The sequence below is a fragment of the Microtus oregoni genome, unplaced genomic scaffold (genome assembly GCF_018167655.1).
Source record: "Microtus oregoni isolate MIOR12 unplaced genomic scaffold, Mior012 000018F_ref0000195, whole genome shotgun sequence".
Lineage (NCBI taxonomy): Eukaryota > Metazoa > Chordata > Mammalia > Rodentia > Cricetidae > Microtus > Microtus oregoni.
The window spans coordinates 31,923,680-31,945,109 of NW_024543077.1; the positions used below are offsets into that span (position 1 = coordinate 31,923,680).

General features: G+C 44.1%; 1 protein-coding gene and 1 long non-coding RNA gene across 2 annotated transcripts; one reads left to right on the plus strand and one right to left on the minus strand.

Moving 5' to 3' along the window:
- Positions 1-823: 823 nt before the first annotated feature.
- Positions 824-19,491, minus strand: LOC121459114 (solute carrier family 40 member 1-like). Its single transcript, XM_041668635.1, is given in 9 exon segments — positions 824-2,467; positions 3,735-4,385; positions 5,095-5,340; positions 11,097-11,160; positions 11,162-11,224; positions 11,926-12,041; positions 14,154-14,313; positions 18,611-18,678; positions 19,119-19,491. Coding segments are annotated over 9 exon segments (1,725 nt in total). The 5' UTR covers positions 19,162-19,491; the 3' UTR covers positions 824-2,153.
- Positions 19,492-19,513: 22 nt separating this feature from the next.
- Positions 19,514-21,215, plus strand: LOC121459115. The gene is made up of 3 exons (XR_005975909.1): positions 19,514-19,788; positions 20,447-20,576; positions 20,740-21,215. It is a non-coding gene; the product is annotated as an uncharacterized LOC121459115 (long non-coding RNA).
- The last annotated feature ends 215 nt before the right edge of the window (positions 21,216-21,430 follow it).

The window sequence follows — 21,430 nt, forward strand, 5'->3', positions numbered from 1 at the left end:
TTAACCACAAAACCTCTAATCTGCTGACTGAGGAATGGGCTACCAAATAATGCCCCTCCCTCCCAAAGAAGAAACATCAATTGCAAAGAAGAATTTCAAACTGTGTTCAACATCCCCCGTCATCAGGGAAGTAAAGATTATACATATCTGAGATGGCGCCTCACCCATCAGGACAGCCTTCAGGTAGCAAACGCTGGCAAAAGGATGTGGAAAAAAGGGACCCTTATTCACTGCTGGTAAGAGTAGAAACTAAAATAACCATTCTGTCTGCCATGATGGAGCCAGAACTGCCGTGGGAGCCAACGATAGCATACCAGGGCATGTCCCCAAGGACTCTATATCCTACCATAGGTAGCCGCGCACCCCGACTCATTACCGCTCTCTCCACAACAGCAAGGAAGTGGAAATAACCTACATACATGTCCATGGGTAGATGAGTGGAAAGAGAAAATGTGGCCTATCTACACAACAGAATCCTCTCTTCATAAAGATGGAAAAATTTGAAAATTTCAGGGGAAAAAAATGGATCTTTGTGGGTCTAGATATGAGTAAAACTTACAAAGGAGGAAACCAAGGCATGGTCAGGTGGTGAGGAAGGTCAAGACATGGTCAAAAGGACATAGAAAGAGGGAAAGTTACTGAAGGAGCAAGGGAAGAGGTCAGTGGTGAAGGATGGGGAGGAGATAAGCAATTGACTATGGCATACACTGTTCCAAAGGCCATCATGACACCAAATGCCTTATATGCTAGTTTTTGAAATAAGTAAAAAAAAAAAATAATAATCATTAGAGAACCCAACTCAGTAAAGAGAAATTAAGATTTTCAAAACATTTTATATAGAAACGTTTTATGAAGATTTTACAACATAGTAAATCATGTCATACTGTATAGAAAGAGGAGGAGAAGATTAAACTCAATGACAAAGTGCTCGAAGCAACAACGTATTGCAGTCTCCATGAAAGTGCATAGAAAGTTAGGCAATGTCCCAGGTCGGCACTGGCAGGTTACACAATAACTTGCAAAACAGTTTTAAAAATATATACAAACAGTTTTTCCTTTGACTCTGCTCGGAGGTACTGACAGGGGAACCTTTGTGGCCGGCTTTGCTCTAAATATAATGCAGAGGTAACCAATGCCTAAGCCCAAATCTATCAAAGTAAAATGTTGCAGGGGGGGTGGAGGAGTGGGGGGGATGGGGGGAGTGGGGGGTGGGGGGTGAGGGGTGGGAGGTGGGCGGGCACTGAGCCAATGACTCCCAGGTCTTTCTTTCCAAGAGTGGCTGCTCTTCTCCAGGCCGCTTACGGGGCTGGAGGGAGACCGCTGACAATGGTGACTCTGGTTCCATAGGGGCCTCAGCCCTTAGGTGTAGTGCTTAACCGTCAGCGGCTACAGCTACACAGATAATCTACTTTACGACCTCCCGCCCTGCCCTGGGAGTCTACAACTTTGGTCGTGCCCACCTACAGCTTTTGAGAATCACTTTGGGATGAGCCCCAGGCGTGTTACTGGAATATTTTGCCCGACCTGACAGTCGAAATGCAAAGGGTAAGCCATAATCCTTTTTTTTTGAACAATGCTGGTTACATAATTTCATTCTCCACATACAACAAATTCCTTAAGTTCAATGGGCTTTAGAAGGGTAATACTGGTTATCAGACTATAATCTTCATACATGGAGAAAAACCTGATTCTATCACATACCTGAGAATGATATGATTGATAAAAAAAAAAAAAAAAAAAAAAAAAGGAAGAGGGCTAGACTTTTCCAAGAGTGAGTCTTGGGGAGAATTGATTTATCTGAATTCTAGCAGATATAATAGAAATACCTGCTAAGGAGTAACTTAACTCACCCGATAGCCAGCCACTCTTGGTAAATTTCATATACTCCTAAGAGCAAAGGAACTCCATTTTCACCATTACTCCATAGATACACTAATCTTTTCTTTCCCTCTTCCTTTTTTTCCCCCCATGTCTAAATGTAAGGGAAAATAACCAGTCCACCTTGGTTGCATTAGGTTAGTTAGTGCTCTTAGCCCTCAAGGCACAGTGGTGGTAAAAGTCAGAGAAATACGCAGGCATTTATTGGAATCGTGCGGTACAGAATAAGCACACACGCCCTCCCTAATCTAGTAACGGGCCAGAGCTAAACGACTTTACACAACAGAGGTATTGGGCTGATTTTCATCGGTCACTTCCTTTTCATCGGGACCACACACAAAGAGCTGGTGGCCCAGAGTCTTCTGGGCAAATCGGAAATACATGAGATGGCCCATTGCCACGAAGGAGACGGAAATCAACACGAGCAAGCCAAAGGCTTCGGGATTGGGGGCCAAGATGACCATGATGAAATGCAGGAGGTCGAGAAGGTAGTTCATGGAGTTCTGCACGCCGTTGATAATGCCTCTTTCCGATTCAATTACATTTTCTTGCAGTAACTGTGTCACAGTTAGATCAAAGGACCAAAGGCCTATATGGTAAAAGAGATTGTAAAAGATTAAATTTTAGCATATAATTTAGCTTATAGTTATATAGCTTACATTATGCAGGTGTGTTAATATATGCAAAATACATTGGAGCTCTTGATTCTTTGAACTGCTCATAGATAGAAAATAGTCATCACACTTTTCCTTATATAATTTATCAGTATACACTGGATTATTAATGCCTTTAAGAAATTATTACTGGACCCAATAAAGCTAAGCCACAAGCATCTCTGTCCCATTTTTCTGTGGTTATTCAGACGACAAAGGTAAAATGGCCTCAGGAAGCAGAGCCTATGAATTCTAGCAGGTCTAAAGTTTAAAGTAATCTAACGTGCGGCCATGGCTAAAGAACACGGAAACTTTAACCCACTCTGCCATTGCTGCCTGAGTATCACAGGGCTCCCAATAAAGCTGTCTTGCCTGAGTATTAATGCCTCTGATAAATTCATGAATTGCTCTGTATCACAAGATAAATATGGGTTCGTTTCAAGAAGAAATGGATTCAGAGGCCACGCACCAGAACTCCATTAATGATTACTTAAATTCGGCTCTGTAGGATGCCTTGACATTGTGCTTCCGGCCAGAGGTATAAAACTAATTTGTGTGGCAAAGTATGTCACGTAAGAAATGCCTATCAGCTAGAGGGGACTTGTTTGTGAAGGGTATTTCTTACAACCATGATGCCTTCAAAAGAGTAACAATTTAAGGCATGTCCCTAGCACAAGAAGGCCCTGGGTTTGATCCCCAGTAACACATGAGAAAGAGAGAGAGATTAAATATTTAATCCTCAAAAATATTCATTTAAGGATGTACCTCAGAATTAGAGTTCTCACTTAATATGCATAAGGTCCCAAAACACACACACAATTCAGAAAAAAAAATCCTAAACATTTTCTATACCTATACACATATAGTTTAAAATATTAAGTAAAATTTTATGTTTAATGAGTAGATCCTATATATAAACTGTGGCTTTTGCTTAAATTAACATGCGTGATTTCAGATAATTTACTGTTGAATTCTCTACGCTATTGCTCCCAGATGATCTAACTTTTTTTTTTTTTTTGGTTTTTTTCGAGTCAGGGTTTCTCTGTGGTTTTGGAGCCTGTCCTGGAACTAGCTCTTGTAGACCAGGCTGGTCTCGAACTCACAGAGATCCGCCTGCCTCTGCCTCCCGAGTGCTGGGATTAAAGGCGTTTGCCACCACCGCCCGGCTCTAACTTTTTTAATATAGAGAAAGAAAGTTCTTACCGATTCTAGCAGCAATGACGCCTGCGAAGAGCAGGCTGACGGAGATCATGGGCTCGGATTTGGTACTAATCTCATGGACAGTATTAACAATATTAGACATGTTGGACATAGGCGTTTCAGTCGTAAAGCCGGTCTCGGGTATCTTGGTAGTTGGGGGCACTGGCTCTGCCTGCATAAACCTAGAACGTATATCTTCGAATGGAGAAACAGATAGATCCAAGGGGCTTCCAGGCATGAACACGGAGATCACACACAAGATCAAACAGGAGAGCTGTGCCAGTCCTGAGAACAGACCAGTCCGAACAAGGCCACATTTTCGGCGTAGCCAAGTGAAAGCCACGGTTCCCATTATTCCAGTTATTGCTGAGGCTCCCATCAAAATACTGAGGACGGAACCACTCAGTCCCTGAGTGTAGGCGTACCCTGTAGTGATACAGTCAAAGCCCAGGACTGTCATATAGAGGAAAGCCAGGCCCATGCCAGCCAGGAACACCGGCTGGTTGTAGTAGGAGACCCAACCATCCCGAAAGGTGCGGAAGGGCTCGGCCATCTGGGAGGCACATGTGGGCTCTTGTTCGGGTTCAAGTTCGCGGATGTTGGAGTCTTTCTCACCCATTAGGTGAGATTGCTCCAGAGATTTTGGCTCAGTATCTGTAAATAAGACACATCATTGGTTTGGGTTTCCTCATTCTTTTCCTGTGTGGGTCTCCTTGACTATTACATTGTAAATATTGCTTTCCTTTTACTGGTAATTTCAGAATTACAGCCATGCCATAGGTCCCAAGTAATAGTTCTGGTGTAAAAATAAATACCATTGGTCTCTTTTTCAAACCTCTCTTTCTTTCAGAGATTATGGTTTCACTCACTGAAGCAAATAGCAGGAAAACTTATCAGATAAAGTAGGAAAATTATGTGGGGAAGTACACTATCTTCTTTTAAAACCTTAATAAGATTTCTTTTACCAGAAAAGCAGCTTCCACTTCTTCAGGGAAAATCCTGCCTCTATCTCCCCCCCCACACACCCTACCCCAACTGCCCTCTAAATGGCTATTTTACTCCCCTCAGGAATGCTAGGAAATGCTCATGTTCCCTGTTTTCCCATTTCTATGACTCAGTTTCCCAACCATCCTCAATCAGTTACTCCTCTGTGTCCACTGCCCACAACAAGAAAAGCGGCCAGGGACCTACCCCAAGTCTTTTTATAGCCAACCCACAGTCCTTTCTAGAATCTCAAAAGATGACAGCCAACTCATCCAGACCCTCCCTGGAAAGACGGCCTGAAATTCAAACTAGCATCCGGTCTTCAGCAAACTCCCGAGGGCTGAACTTAGAACCAAGAGCTGGTGGTTTGGCCAGTTACCTTTGGGTGCATTCAGTTGCTTCATTTCTGCCTCCTCTACTTTGAGAACGGCCTTCACAGCCAGAGCAGGGGTCTTCTGATACACCTTCCAGAGCAAGAAATACTCCACACACATGGACACGAGATTCCAGCCCGAAATGAAACCACAGCCAATGACCGGTGAACCGAATGTCATGATCTGGCCCACGGCCATGGGGGCCAGGATGTTGGTGAGCTGGTCGATCCTTCTGATGGTGGCATTCATATCTACAGAGGCAAGAGGCAGGTGAGCGAGAGTTGAAACCTATCAAAGACAGTCTGATCATAGAAAGTGAAAAGCCCAGGGGACAGTTCCCTGGAAGGCCAGTTTCTAAAGGCATCCTGTGACCAAAACATTCGCTGTGAAGAACAGTCCCTGTTTTCATGAAGCTAACACTCCTCTAGGAAAAGCCAGTCAACCAACCAACAATATATACTATGCATGATATATTACAGATGTGTGTAGAAATATGTATCTACAAATGCTGCAAGGAAACATCTGGTATGTAAACTGTGAAACACATACAATGTTTATGTTAAAGCGGTGGTCCTCAGCCTTCCTAATGTTGCAACCCTTTGGCACAGTTCCTCATGCCATGGCGACCCCAGCCATACAATTATTTCATTGCTACTTATTAACTATAACTTTGCTACTGTTCGGAATTATAATGTAAATATCTCATATGCAACCCCTAAGGGTGTCACAACCCACAGGTTGAGAACCACTACTTTAAAGGCAGCCTCATGATGCGCTGATAATAGATTATGGCTGACAGAGTCTAAGAAAGAAGTGTCGTTGATGGTTCTAAGGAGCTCTGTTCTTTTTATTTTTCTTGCGTTACTAAGTACTGAGAAGCAGATAACTTTGGAGTAATCAGGTTTTGCATAAAAGCACTAGAATTGGATTTGGGAAATGCTGATTTTGATAAGGCTCTTTGGAGACTGATAGCTACATCAAAGAGGCTGAAGATTCAGAAAGAGATATGAGCCAATTTCAGAAGTTTGCCAGTTTTTAAAACTATGGAATAAGATTGAATCTCAAGGGGGTGTGTGTAGAGCACAGACCAGGTTCTAAACTGTTAGGAACGCCAAAATGTAGAGGTGAAAAACATGAGTAGGAATGAGCAAAGTGATAAAAACAAGAATACCGTGTCCTAGAAATGAAAAGGGGACAGTGCTTCAAAGTGGAGGAAAACCGCCTGCGCCAAGTGCTTATGGAGACACTCAAGAAACAGAGAATAAGAGGGGCGGTGGCACTCAGACGTGAGACTAAGAGGGGGCACTCAATGGGCCCCCTGAGAACCAGTGGGCACCTCAAAGACAACAGAGCACACAAGAGGCGCCAACTCCAGGAAACACTGTTTTCTTATCTTTCCCATAGGTATCCCTTCAGGGCACAATGTGAATGCTGCACCCTGGGGAAATGCTGCAGAGTAAACCACAGAGAAAGTTAGCAAGCAGAGAAAGTTAGCAAGCATGAGGAAGGTGGCATGGTAGACGCTCCTGCAGGATGTAGGAGAAAAATGCACAGCCATCCTTCAGGATGGAGGGAAAGAGGCTGAACGCAGAGCCAGGCTCGTTCCTCTGACGGCAGGAAAAGAGCAGCTCCTTGCTCATGGGCACACTGAGCTAAGTCATGTCTTTCCTCCAGTCTTGCTCTACTGTGAAAGCTGGCTTTAAAGGGGTTACTGAGTTAGCCCAACAACAGGAGAGAGAGTCAAGTGAGCCAAGGCTTGCCCTGGGAGGCAAGCCTGGTGTCATGACTGACCTTGGAATTTAAACAGGATAAGAGAGGGAGAACGGAAAGGGTCCTAGGTGGTAAGAAGGCGATGGATTCTGTGGTTCGTAGGTGGCAGCCAGCATGCCAGGATTGTTTGGAAGTGAAGGATGGAGCAGGGGAGATGGAGAGTGACGGGTGAAGATGCAGACAAAGAGTGAGCTTATGAGAGGAAGATTTCGCCGTGATAACAGGGTTTTCTAAAGATGGTTCCTGGATGTACAAGAGTATCAAAGATGAAGGAAGGGCAGCTAAGTCAATGATCCACTTTGCCGTGCCCTATAGCACGAAGGAGGGCAAAAACTCATGGGGCAGATCCTCGGCAATCATCTGGGTCAGCCAGGAAAAATCAATACGTGACTAACGAGAATCCTTGGGAATGGCCTCTCTCCTTCCCCTCATTCCTTCGGCGTCGGTGGCTTTCTGATTACTCCTAGGAGTGTACAAGGCACCCACGATAATGGGAGAACTTTGATATTCATCACCTTTCACTTGAAAGGCAAAGGCAGCCGGCACTGACCTCCCGTCGCAATACCTTCCTAGAGGCAAAGGTAGCGGCCGCGGTCATCCATCTCCCTCAGGAGAATGTCTTCCTTCGCACAGGCTCCCCTAACATCTGCCTGCCCACTAACAGGCTTCCAGTGCGCAAGCCAATAGGGACATGAGGAACTAATCCAAGTGACTCAGCAATTTGAGTCCCAAAAAGAAAAGCAATTCAAGAAAGAACAGCTGCGTCTTAAAACCTCATTACAACAGGAAATGTTTTAGTCAAACGTTTCCCTTTCCTAGATGATCAAGAACTGGGGGTTCACAGAGCTCCCGAGACCCCAGTTTCCATATTTTATAGAATACTTAGGAAGGCAATAGTCAAGAAAAAGGTGGCATCAGGAAACAGCTTGTGTCTTTCTGGAGCAGAAGGAACTAGCAGCCGTTTTGAAGACCTAATTGTTTGGATGGTGATAGCCTAGAAGAGAATCCGTCTTCTGAACGTTCACACATATGCGCTCTGTGAATTTACATTTATTCGCACGTGAAGACTCAAATGAGGGTTTGCCTCACGCTGGTTTGGTGGCTTTGGCTATAACTATGGCACAGAACATGGCACAACGCAATGTCTTTCACTGTGACAAGTCCATGATACCACACAGGAGAAGACGTGTTCAAAGGGGACTTGCTGGGCAATCAGGAGCCAGCAGGCTGCTCTGTCTAGAACGTGAAACCAACTTTTTTAAGCAATAGAGCTAAGGCATGAAACCTACGCGCCATATTTTGTCAAAGCGAACCACCAGATTTTCCTCCAGAATACTTAGCCAGAAACTCCAACAAGCTGTCACTACAGACTGCCCCCACAAAGGGGCAAGAGAGACAGATGGATCAGAAAGCCTGGGGAAGGAGGGCGCAGAGTCTACATGGAAGAGAGAACCTGAAAAATATCTGACTAGTTCCTAGATTTATTAAGAGGACACATGTGAAAAACTATACTTTGCCTGGCCTCAGTGATACAGTTTTCAGTTTTAGAACTCTCTGAAATCATGAATGCTGGAATAAAGAAACAAGAGCAGACAACAACCAGCCGCCAGCTCATAGTCTTATTCTTTATGTATGCACACACACAAACACACACAATACAGCCAACTCTCCTGCTTGGTTTTCTAACATCCTTACAGGAAGCCAAGGCAACAGACTCTACTTTTCTTCTTTTCTCTATTTTTCTTTAGCCATATCCCTTCCCCAACCCCCGACTTTTCTGCTTATAGCAGAAATGACACACCAAATCCATGGTCAGACATCCGCTGACCCTCCGAATTAAGAAGTCTCTGTATTCTGTTTGGAAGCATGGATTTTAGTTACCATCCACTGGGGGTAAATATCAGAAAAGAAAACTTGTAGGTGTCCTTCAGTGATCTATCAGCCTGGCTGTGGGGAGTGGGGGCAGAAGGGCAGTAACTAAGACTGGACCACTTGACCAAGAAAAGAGATCAGCTGACATTCCGTTTCCCTTTTTCCTTGTGGGAAAGCCCACAAGGCTAGGAAACAGGCTGTCTTTTCTAGATTCTTCTACCATGAAATAACTCACAAAGAAGGAGAGGGGTCAGCTGAGAAATGGCCAGTCCTATTTTCAATTGTTCTGGAACATTTTCTTATAGATCCACAGAGTTACGTTGTCTGTGTCTATGTATTTATTAGGACTACTTAAAGATTTTGAGAATTTCCCTGGAACAAGGCTTTTTGTTGTTACTGCTGTTGCTTTTCTTTGCTTGCTTGTTTGTTTGTTTGTTTGTGACAGGGCTTCTCTGTGTAACAGCTCTGGCTGTCCTGGAACTCACTTTGCAGACCAGGTTGGCCTCAGACTCAAAGAGATCCACCTGCCTCTGCCTCCCAAATGCTGGGATGAAAGGCGTGCATGGCCACTGCTTGGCCCTAATAAAGCTATTTTAAGGAGGAAAACAACTTTTAAAATTCTTTCTTTTTATTACTTTTTAATGATGTGTATTGTGCAGGTAGATGCATTAAGGGTATGTGCCCACAGAGCCTAGAGGCATCAGACCCCTGAAGCTGGCGTTTCAGGTGATTGCCTAATGCTATGCTGGGAATAGAACTCGGGTCCTCCAGAAGAGAGGAATGGGCTCTTAAGGAGCCAGCCATCTCTCCAGTTCCCTAAAATAACCTTTTTTTTTTTTTAACTTAATGGACTTTATAGGGTCAAAATGAGTGCAGTTAATAAATTCAGATAAGTGAAAGAAAAATAATTTAGAGGCCAAATATTTTTCCAAATATGTTAGAAAAATACATTTGTGACCTGTTTTCAAAATACATTCCTTCTTATCCCCTGAATTTTACAACACAGACATATTTTACATGCTTAAAACAATGCTAAAAGGAGAAAGTTAACAAAAAAGGGGATGAAGTCTTATCTTCTCTTTCAGCAGAACAAAAAAGAGATGTGAAATTAGTATTATTTTTTATAAATAAACAAAGAATGGAAGAGAATTTTCTGGAACACATTCACTGTTCTGCTCTCCCACAAAACCCCAGTGTATTTCCCTGGGTTGTAACACGGCTACCAGGAGGTAATGATTCAGACAAATTCTTTTTTTTTCTAGAGCAGAGGTGTCCAACTTTGAAAATTAGAGTGTGGTGTTGTCAGTCACCTACAAATACGTGGGGCCACATTTATAGCTATCTGAAGAGGCACACAGGCAGGAGGGACAAGCCTGTTCCTGGTCTCCCATAGACTTTGCTCCCTTTCAATTCCTATTTCCTTCCCGCCTTCTTTTTATGTTTGAACCACCAGGTCTAGTCAAACGGAGCCGCTTGGCTAACCCCGGCACACAGTCTTCGCTTCTGTGTCCTCCAGTGGGCTGCTTTAGTCATGGGGAATGACTTTCTTGTCTGTCAGGATTGTTGGGCACAGCGCTTGTGAGACTCATTATCTTAATGACCCGCACAGTCGGCTCAGCTGATTGGGGTGACCTTCCTCTCTCACCTTGTGTAATGACCAAGCCAGTTCAAACCTGCGGGCGCTGTGGTGAAGAAGGAGGATACCGGGTAAGCCAGGGGCCTTAGGAGCATTCGTGAAATAAGGCGTGTGTCTTGAAGACACTCTGGTCTTTCTTAAGCTATTCGTCTGTGTTTCCAACAAACTAAGATTGTTAAAGAACACGTCCTGTCTTCTGTTTGAAAATATTTCAAAAGTCTTACATTTTGTAGGATGTGAGATAATTACTGTTCAAAAGAAATTGTTTTTTTTTGAAGTGAAAACTAACTTCAATAATCTCTGCTACAACTGTGTTATCTCCATTTTGGTAGAAAGAAACAAAGTACCAATGGTATAATCCTTAAAGTGTGTGTAATATTTCCATATTTATGAGGGCAAAATACCATGTCAGATTGTCACCATGACAACTGGAATTGAGAAACAGCATAATTTAAAAAGAAAAAAAAAACCCAAAAAGTTCAAATGAGATGTTTACTTGCTAGATTTACAGAGAAGGATACAGTAGGAAGGATCCTAAAGTTAACTCCGGAGCACTTAGGTAAGTCACTGCACTGTCTGACCTCTGTAAGGGCAGCAATTCAAAACCCTGGTGCTTCCCATGTAGTGTCCTTAAAGCCTTCCCAGACAACCAAAGGTAAAAAGGCATCCCTTCCCACTTAGGGCCATGGATTCATGGATTCCGTTAGTCGAAAGGGTCATCCCAGTTACCTGCTAGTCTGCTTCTGTTTTCTCCCGCCACCACAACAATCCAGTCCCTTTGGATGGTAATGGCGGGTAGCGGTGCTGGCCAGATTCGCGATGTTTGCGATAGTGATGATCATGATGTAGCAGGCAGTCTAAGGAATCAGAGCAAAAAACTTGAGTTAATACCGAAGCTTATATATTTTTTTTTTTATTTTAGTGTCATTCATAAGAAGTAACTTTACTTTCTGCACAAGGGACAATTGAGTACCAGGAGTCAGAAATTAAAGGTCAGGGCATCATTCAGATCTGTACTATCTATAGTTAATTCAAAAGTTATACAATAATCATTTATATGACAGTTGAATGGTTTTTTTTTAAAACATCATCAAAGGAGAATCAAGAGAATGAAAATGGGGCTGGACAGATGGCTCAGAGGTTAAGAGCATTGCCTGCTCTTCCAAAGGTCCTGAGTTCAATTCCCAGCAACCACATGGTGGCTCACAACCATCTGTAATGGGGTCTGGTGTTTTCTTCTGGCCGGCAGGCAGACACACAAACAGATTATTGTATACATAATAAATAAATAAATAAATTTAAAAAAAAAAAGAGAATCAAAATGACCCGTGGATCTAGAAATCAATATTAAAGGTTACAGTGAAAACCCACAAGGTACACTCCTAGTCTGAAAAGGGTTTACACCTTCACCGCTATTGGATGTTCTGTTCTCTCATCCAGAATCCTGGGGAGCTGAGGCACAGCTCAGTGGTGGAGTGTATGCTTAGTACTTCTGAGATCCCGGGCTCCATCCTCAGGACCCGGGAAACAAACAGCAAGAACCCCGTGGAGAACTTACGAGGACCCATCCGTGATACATCGTCAGAAGCTCATGTTTGTGTAAGAAAACCATCATGAGGATGATTCCGCAGAGGATGACGGAGACGTTCTGCACCACCAGTGAAGTCTGGGCCACTGTACGGAGCAAAAGCAAAATGTTCACTGCACCGGCATGGTTGAGCTGGATGCTGTCATTCACGCGATTGCTGAGCTACGTGGATGCACACGCATAACTACTACAAGACCAAGAAACCCCGCCAAGAGTAAATTCTGCCTCAGCTAGGTCCTGCCCACAGACCTGAGAACCCTGCAAACAAAATAATGAAGCCGTGGCTTTCTTCTATTAATTAAAGTCTTTCATGATAACTGCATATTTATCTCATTAATTCTTAGGAAGTTTACTATTATAAACAGAAGTGTTGTATGGATAAGATCCATCCTTCAACCCTCAACCGCTTAAGCTAAAATAAAAACACATAGGAGGTTAGAGAAGAGCTGAAGAGGAAGTGGACTCTGTAACCTCTCGCTTACGTGGCCTGCCTGATCTATTAAAATAATAAAAAATACACAAACATTTGCCCAGAACCCATACATCGTAGATTTCTTCTGATTTGTATTTTGTTGTCATTGCTATGAAATTCTGAGCTATGCCTTCCATCAGAGAAAATGCAAGGTCCTGTTAGAGAGAGACACTCCTTCATATAGGTGAGCAAGGCCAGGTAAGAACCAGTAGCCATTTTCCCGGCACTCATAGGCAGATTATTAGGACAGGATATTTAATGGTTCTTAAGCCTATGCCTGGTAAGTGTGGAGGATAACATCCACCTTCCTTCCCTTATGGAATCACAATGATCTTCAAATAAAATATTTGTGAAAACATTGTGGAAGGTATAAGTTACAATTACAGATCTTGTCATCCAGAACGGTAAGGCTTATCCTGGCTTGGAAGATCATATCAAAGACTTAAAACAAAACAGACTCCTCCCTGAAACAAAACCCAATGCATGTATGCATGCATTCATAGCTAAGGATTAAAAACCAAGTCCCCACACACCAGAAGGAAGGCTATGTGGGAAGATGACTATAACCATCTCAGGACAATAACGAAGGTACCACAAAGTCTCAGAGAGCAGAGGAAGAAATAGTGACTTCATCCTGTAAGGAGCAGGGAAGAGTCACATGAAGGGTGGCTCGTGAGACGCTGAGACTGCAAACACAGGAGACTCCTATCATATACCACAGCCTTCTCCATCCAACTTAGCACTTCCCGAACGCGTGATTGCAACACTCAACCACGTTATGGTTAAAGGATCCTGTGGAGAATATTCTTGTGGCTAGCTATCAAGAGAATTTGGTTTTCCCTAGTGTATGATTTTTTTTCTATAAGTGCTCTTATCGACTTATTCTCAAAATAGGAAAATTTTCCTATGAATCATTTTACTAGTAACGCCAAATCCTAGAACTCTGTAAGCCTGTCAACTCTTTATTTAGGAGCAATCACCCTGAGCTGAACAAAGCTAGCTATACCTTAGAGTTTTCCCTGTGTCTCTCTTCAGGCAGGCATGGACAGCTCTTTGCATTATTAACTGAGTTTCAAATAATTATCCACACACATCTTATATTCCTATAACCAAATTGCTTAGTTATTCCCAATCTCTTGTATATAAAACAGAATACATCTTGATACCTTAGAATAAAAATCATTTTATCATGTGTACAATATAATACATGCATGATTTATTATAATTTCTATAACATATTATAATTTTTTTCCTTAAAAAAGTATAATTCAGCTGTCTGTTGTCCAGACATGGTTATTCTCCCTTGGGTTTGGTTGTCAAATTCCACTACGCACACCTTTAAATGTACACCAGAGGACAGATGTTCAAGCTGTACCCAGGAACCTCACACTAGAGGGCCTCTAGTGCAACTCATGGTGAGGGAGGAAGCCAGAACTAAGCAAACTTTTAATGTTTAACGCGATTCCCAGAAAATTGGCTACTGGGTTAATTGTTAACCTCTGAAACCGACAAACTGCCAAAAGAAAGAAAAATCTATGAAGTCAATGCCCTGACATCCCAACTAGTGCAACTGCCTCAGGACCCTGAATCCAGATGTGGCCATCAGCCCCTATCCCTCAGCTCTGTCGCGCGAGTCTTTTCTCTGAGTCATGATTTATTCTCTCCAGTACAGAGGAAACACGGGCTGCTCCAAAGAACACCGGCTGAGTTATGTAATCGCACTCACCTTTCAGTCTGGCATTCTTGTCGACCCAGTCACCAATGATGGCGCCCATGACCAGAACGGAGCCTGCCACCACCAGCCCATAGACAGCTGTCAGAAGGAGGCTGTTTCCATAGAGCTCCACCAGAAACACAGACACGGCAAAATGCCACATCCGATCCCCCTGAAACAAGACGAGGAGGTTTGGTTGAAAGGTTTTGAGTTTGTAGCCCACTGTAGTCAAGAAGTCGTTTTCTTATCAAAAGGATGCTTTCTGGCTACATCGGATGGTTTTCCAAGCCAATAATTATAACTTGAAAATTGGCCTAATGTTAAAGATTCATTCCAGCACAATGGAAAAGTCAAGCTTCATTACGTATAATTTCGAAGCATTAATTTAACTTAAGGGCTGACACAAGCCAGTTTTTCAATTTAGGAACTTGTAGGAATGGCCTCTGAGGCCTCTGATGGGTTTTCATTGCTATCTTTTTTTTATTTTTAATGTGTTATTCCACAAGTAAATTTTTTTCAAAGCTGTAAAATAGCAGAACAAACAGAAGGGGCAAAAAAATTAATCATGGAAACTCTGATCCCATAAGACCAAAGATGTTGAAATAAATATATAAGTAAACAACTATTTTAATGTTTTAGTAAAGATAAGTTTTGAAAACATAGCTTGGTGTAGTGATACACACTTTTAATCCCAGTACTTGGGAGACAGAGGCAGGTGATATTCTGTGAGTTTGAGGCCAGCCTGGTCTACATAGTGAGTTCAAGAATAGCAAGAGCTACATTGTAGATTCTGTCATGAAACAAGCTGAGACAGAGAGTTATATCTTTACATAGTTCCAAAACATAAAAGGAATTTTGCTATTAGTTGGCATAAAATGTGGTACAAGTTTAACAGAAACTTTTTAATTAGTCAGATAGATTAATACATGAATTATCTAGAAGAGACACTCTATGAGATTACAAGTTCCAGCCCGGACATTTTAGGTTAACATTGAGGAAAGACACCATTTCGTCAGAATCATCACTAAATTCCTTACATATTTGACCCTGTGTGAAAGAACTTCCACTCTGAGATCTTCCCTAACTCTGGCAAAATCCTCATGATAAACTTCATATGTTGGAAGGAAATTATTTTACTGATAAGTCAAACGCTACTAAATTTTAATAAGACTAAAATAACCACTTTAAATATCCAAAATTTAAACTGATTCATGCTAACACAATAAACAAGTCATTCTCAACTAGGGAGCATTCTATTCTTAGGGGTCACTTGCTAATGTCTGTAGATGCTTTGGGGGTATCACAGCCTCCCTGCCTGAAGGGAACTTGAAGTACGGAAATACTGCCGGCACCCCTCATTCCATCAGGAAGCATTTCCTGACCCCACACATTAACACTGCAGAGGTAGGGAAATCTTTGTGCGAAGAATGATGCAATTTCCAATCAAAATCCAAAACGAACACAAGATTTAGAGCTTGGAGAATGAGGTTGAAATTGCTCTGGCTATCCTAATTTCCAAAGACCTTCCAAGTATTAAGAAGTGGTAAACTGTGTGCTTATAAAAACCCCAAGAACGGGGCAACATCTAAGTAAACGCTGGCTAAGTACTCAGCCCGCCTTTTCACGCATCCATTGTCTGGCTCCCCGCCACACGCTCCAACTCTACTTTGATATTTGTTTGCGTGCCTTCCTACCCACGCTGGATCTGAGCATTAGTAACCACAGTCATCAATCCACTTAATAAACGCCTCTAGACTGGTTTCCGATGCGTGCCCCACGCGACTGTGGCATCACAGCTTCAGCGGGCTCCTTTTCATGGTGCCCGCATTCCAGTCTAGAGAGACCGAGGCAAACCAGGCACAGGACAGGGGGTAGCAGAGGCTATGAGGAAAAGGGACGTAGCAGGTGGCACTCTACGTTACGACAGAGGCCTCTGTGAGCAGAGAAGTAAGCCCCTCTTTTTCACGGTTTCACATTGGTGCTTTTGTTGTGGCTGCTCGGAAGCCCTTACTGAATTGTGTTACAAACTCCTAAACGAAAGCACCTACTTCTCAGCTGGTTTGTGCTCCGACGGCAGCATGAAATGTGTTATCCCGTTAGTAGAAATGAAGTCAGAAATGAAAAAAACACACAGATCACACAAAACTAACCTCAGAGAACCTTCTGCCCAAAGACCCCATATCCAAGGTCTCAGGAATCAGAGTTCAGTTGTGTTGGCAAGTATGTATGTGTTGTGTGTTGGCATTTGTGTGTGTGTTGGCGAGTATATGTGTTGTGTGTGTTGTGTGTGTTGGCATGTGTGTGTGGTGTGTATATTGGCATGTGTGTGGTGTGTGTGTTTGTGTGCATGTGGTGTGTGTGTATTGGCATGTGTGTGTGGTATGTGTGTGGTGTGTATGTGGTGTGTGTGTTGGCATGCATGTGTGAGTGGAGTGTGTGTGTTGGCGTGTGTGTGGTGTGTGTGTGTGTGTTGGCATGTATGTATCTGTGTGTGTGGTGTGTGTGTGTGTGTGTGTCTGCACACAGGAGACAAAGCACAGAAACAGAATTAATTACTTAGAGCATCCCCTTCTGTACCCTTTGCAGCGAAGACTAAACACTAACCCTTCTGTGAACCAGTTGTTGCTGTAGCATCTCATCTTTCTGTCTCCCGAGGACTCGTCCATTTGCTCAATTGACTATAAGGTTAGAGCAAGCATCTTCCACCTTTCTTTAGGAACATGCTTTATATTTTCTTTCTCAATACAAAATACAAAATAAACTAATAAAAAAAAAAACCTGGAACACCCATAGCTCTTCTCATGTGTCTAACACCCAAACGTCACATGAGCCTTGAAGTTAATCAGTGTTTAGAAAAGAGGTGCCCTGGTTCTCTTGGAGGACTCCAGACCCTCATCCATCACTGGTCCCTTTGTGCTTAATATTACTGAATTAAATGGCAAGAACAGGCTATTGGTTTAGATTTATAAAGGGCTCTTTGCTGTTTTTTTTTTTCTTATGCCACCAGCTAAAACAAACTCAGGTCAATTCCACTTTGTTTATGAATATATTTGCAGAGTCATCCCTGGGTAAGCATTCAGAACCCAGGAGTTAGCTTCTCTAGGAAGTTATCTGAGGCTGCTGTTTCTCAGAGAGCCAACAACCCAACCTAATACCCTCCCGAGGACAAAGGGCACAGATTTCTGTGTATGATGGCCCCCATTCATGGCTTATAGGTAAGTCAATTAAAAGAAAGTAGCACTTCAAACTAGACTCTGGAAATTCTTTGTTGTTGTTAATAAGGCACAGAATATGCTTAGAGTCATGGCTTCTAAGCAATAAGAATAATTGTTTAGGGTTTCTAATAATCATCTATTGAACACATGCAGCCCTCTTTGGGGTATTTGGGGGGGGGGGCTTATAGAGGAATCTAGAGCAGAAATTCTGGAATTTTCTCAAAGCCACTTAAGAAACCAATGGGAGGGCTGGAGAGATGGCTCAGAGGTTAAGGGCACTGGCTGCTCTTCCAGAGGACCTGAGTTCAATTCCCAGCAACCACATGGTGGCTCACAACCATCTGTATTGAGATTTTGCACCCCCCTCTGGCAAGCGGGCATACATCGAGGCAGAATGTTGTATACATATAAATAAATAAATCTTAAAAAAAAAAAGAAACCAATGGGAGAATTGTGAAGCCATGCCTAATTTCCCTGGGAGGTGGTTTTTATCCCAGCTTGTACTACCCACATATTAAGTAGCCACTGATAACAGCTTTGAAGATTAGATTTTTTTATCATTTAGATATTTGATCTTGGATTAGGTATACTTAAGCTAATCTTACAATATTACTGTTACCCTGATAGGCCAATATTTGTTAGTATATCATTCTATTCTATTTTCATGATGCTGCATGCTGGAACCAGACTTTAACAAAAGAAAAGAGTTATATTTCTTTTCTTCTTCCTCCTCTTCTTCTTTAAAAATTTATCTACTTTTATTTTATATGCATTGGTGTTTTGCCTGCACATATGTCTGTGAAGGTGCCCGATCCCATGAAATTGGGGCTACAGGCAGCTGTGAGCCGCCATGTGGGTGCTAGGAATTGAACCCGGGTCCTCTGGAAATGCAGTCAGTGCTCTTAACCACTGAGCCATCTCTCCAGACCTCAGAAAAAGTTTCTTAAACGTGGGAAAAGAAAGAAGACTCGCGGGATAATCTTTCCAGTTTGGGAGGGGGTAATAGAATTTGCCAACCCTAGGAATTATGCATGTTTTCCTGTCCTCGTCAATCTTATTATGGACAGTTTCACTCAGTTAATTATTAGCATTTCACCATTAAGAAACATTTACTAATAATCATGGGAACTGTCTTCGAAAAAAAAAAATTCTGCTGAAACATGTGTCTAAGAACAATTTCGCTTAATACAACTGTCTCCACAGAAAGTAAACAGAGCTTGCGCAATCACGCGGGAAGAGTGCAGTCTCACTTACCCAAGTGGAGAGAGCGTGGCCAAGGTAGAGAAGGAATTTTGCCGAGGTCAGGTAGTTTCCTAAGGATCCTACAAAGGCCCAGAGAGAGTAAATGAAAACTATGTTTTGCCATACCCCTGCGCTCAGGTTAGAGTTTGCTTTGGGTCATACGTATTTGTGGTGTTTAAGCAGGTCACCTACAGATAGATGCAGTCGCTTTACTTCATGCCATCCCCTGAGGTCCAGAGTAGCCTCTTGGCCAATAACCGCCCGACTTAATGCACCGTGAAGAAACTTCTGTTTCAACATTCTTCAACTTCGGTGAGGTTTGTTTATCAGGGCAAGGAATTCCACACTGCCCAGCGTACTCTATCTATCCTTGCCGATCTGCAAGCTCTTTTTAACCAAACGTTGAATTTACGTTCTTCGGAGCCTCCATCCAAACAGAAGTCAACCCTCACGGAACTGCGTCCCCCACCCCGGCCACCTGCAATCCCACCTCTTGACACATTAGGATTATACTACTCACCACAGCATCCTTCCTGGCCGCTTTGATCTCTTGCCTTGGTCATGGCACCAGGCGCTCTCCCCTTGCTTGTTTTGGTATTGGTTGCTGTAGCTGCTCTTGCCCAGGGGCTTGTTCACGGGAGTGCGAGGAACCGGAGATAGCACCGCTAAAAGCACAACAGCCTTGTGCCGCAAGACCCCAAAGGACAACTAGGACAAAGATCAACAGCAAAGCTGCCACCGGGGTCTCTCTCTGTCTCCTTTCCAAACTTAGCCAACACTGTAGCTGAAGTTGGAAAGCTAAAGCCTTATGGAAGCGGGTTGGAGGATCCACCGGCCGCCGGAGACCCTGAGCCTGCTCCAGCCGCCGCCGCCGCCACCGCCGCCGCCGCCGCCGCCGCCGCACCGTGGGCCGGGTCACCACTTATAGGCAGCCGGGGGCGGAGCTCGCGAGCGCGGGGGACGCCCCTCCCAGCAGGACACCAGGTCTGGGCCAGCAGCGCTCCGGGCCTCCCGGTGCTAGCTGCTCGGCCAGAAGTCACCCGGAGGGCGCGAACAACCGGCGCCTTTGCAGGGCCACCGCAGAAGAAACCCGAGAAGGGATCGGGTAGCCCGCATCGTGGCAGGGAGACCGTGCGTGGACCCCGAGGGGACAACCGTGGAGACGTTTCCTGAAAAGGGCCGATTGGCAGGTGCCAGAGCGTTGCGTTGCGCTGCGCTGCGCTCTGACCTCCCGATTGCCAGCCAGTCCCCAGGCAAAGCTCAGCGGGAGCTGGAGAGGAATAAAGGAGCCTCCCACCCCAGCTACATTTTGGAATGCCGGTAGCTAAGTAAATACAAGTCCCGTCACAGAAGCAGCCTTCCTGGCCTCCACGTCCGGCCTCCCTGCGACCCAGAATGTCTTCCTTCCCCAGACTGTAGAGAGGGGACTCAAAAGCAGTGTAATCAAAGCGCAGGAAGGGGACTCGGAGATCAGAGAGCAACCCTCCACAGCCCAGTCAGTGACCACAGGCCTTCCAGCCCAGACTTCTGTCCTGCAGGAGCCTTCAGGAGACAGCTCCCTTCAGGGTCCTTTCCCTCTGGGCTCTCAACCCGCCACACCTGCCTCCTTTGCTCCTCTCCAGGTCCCAGAATCAGACAGGAGGTTACCAGGAATACCGGTTGTCCCGGTTGGGACCCTGGGTCTGACCCAGTCTGATTAAAGCCACTTGGTAGCCTCCAGAAGGAATGGGTTAAATATAACTACAGAAAAATGCACCAGGTGTAAGCCTCTAGTGACCTCAGCTTCATCCCCAGGTCACGCCAGGCTGCCACTTACCTTACCGTTGTCAATCTCGTCAACTCTTCCAGAGTAATCCTCCACATTGAAACTCCAGCCAGCTTGCACCCTTGGAGCGCGGGCCTAATGACACCTGCTAATGAGGAGAACCACTCAGGAGCACGGGCCTTGTATCTGGACTCTCTATCAGAAGCCCCAAAGGTCTTTGCGGGCGGGGTGCTTTTGGATTCGTTGGGATGAGGGCTGCAGAGCAGAGATAGGGGACTCACCGTTTACTGCTCTCAACAGCTTCTCCGCCTTTGCAAAAAAAAAAACAAAAAAAAACAACAACAACAAAAAAAAACGCTCTCTTCTCCTTTCACAGAAAACTTTTCCGTTCTCTCTCCTCACTCAGAGGTGGTGTGGCTATGTCTGCTGAACCTGTACAATGGGGTGGCGTATCCCAAACGTCTTTTGAAGAAAACCTAAGGTATGTTTACATGGGGTACTCAGGAAAAGGACATCTAACAAACTGAGAATTTCCTATTTTTTTTTTAAATTTTATTGACCCTCAAGCAAAACACAAACTCTCCTGATTCCTTGCTCATATGTCACCGTGTGCCAATAACAAGAACCTCTGTGTTCTTTACATTAATGGCTGTGTGCCTTAAGCATGGGTGTTGAGCTGTCCCCAATCTCCAGGTGTCTTAACTTTCAATCCGTGAAGATTATTTACTGCGGACTTGGAGAAACAGCTGAGCTGCTATGTGCCTCGAAGTGTGACATGGAACTTCTGTTCGCCTTGTCACCAAGGAGTCCCTAGAAACCAGGGGCGTGGAGCAGACCAGACAGGAGCTGACCATGAAGCAGGAAGGAAAGAGAACAGGCAGCATCCAGAGACAGCGTGATATCTGAGCGTTGGCCAGGGTTCCTAAATCCTGGCCAAGTCGTTGAGAATGAGGACTCGGAGTGTGTTGCTGGAGCTCAAAACATAGAAGAAGTTAAAACAGAAACTGGAATTAAAAACGCTCAAAACACTTGTGAGGCACGAAGTGACCGAGTTTCCTAGCCTTGAC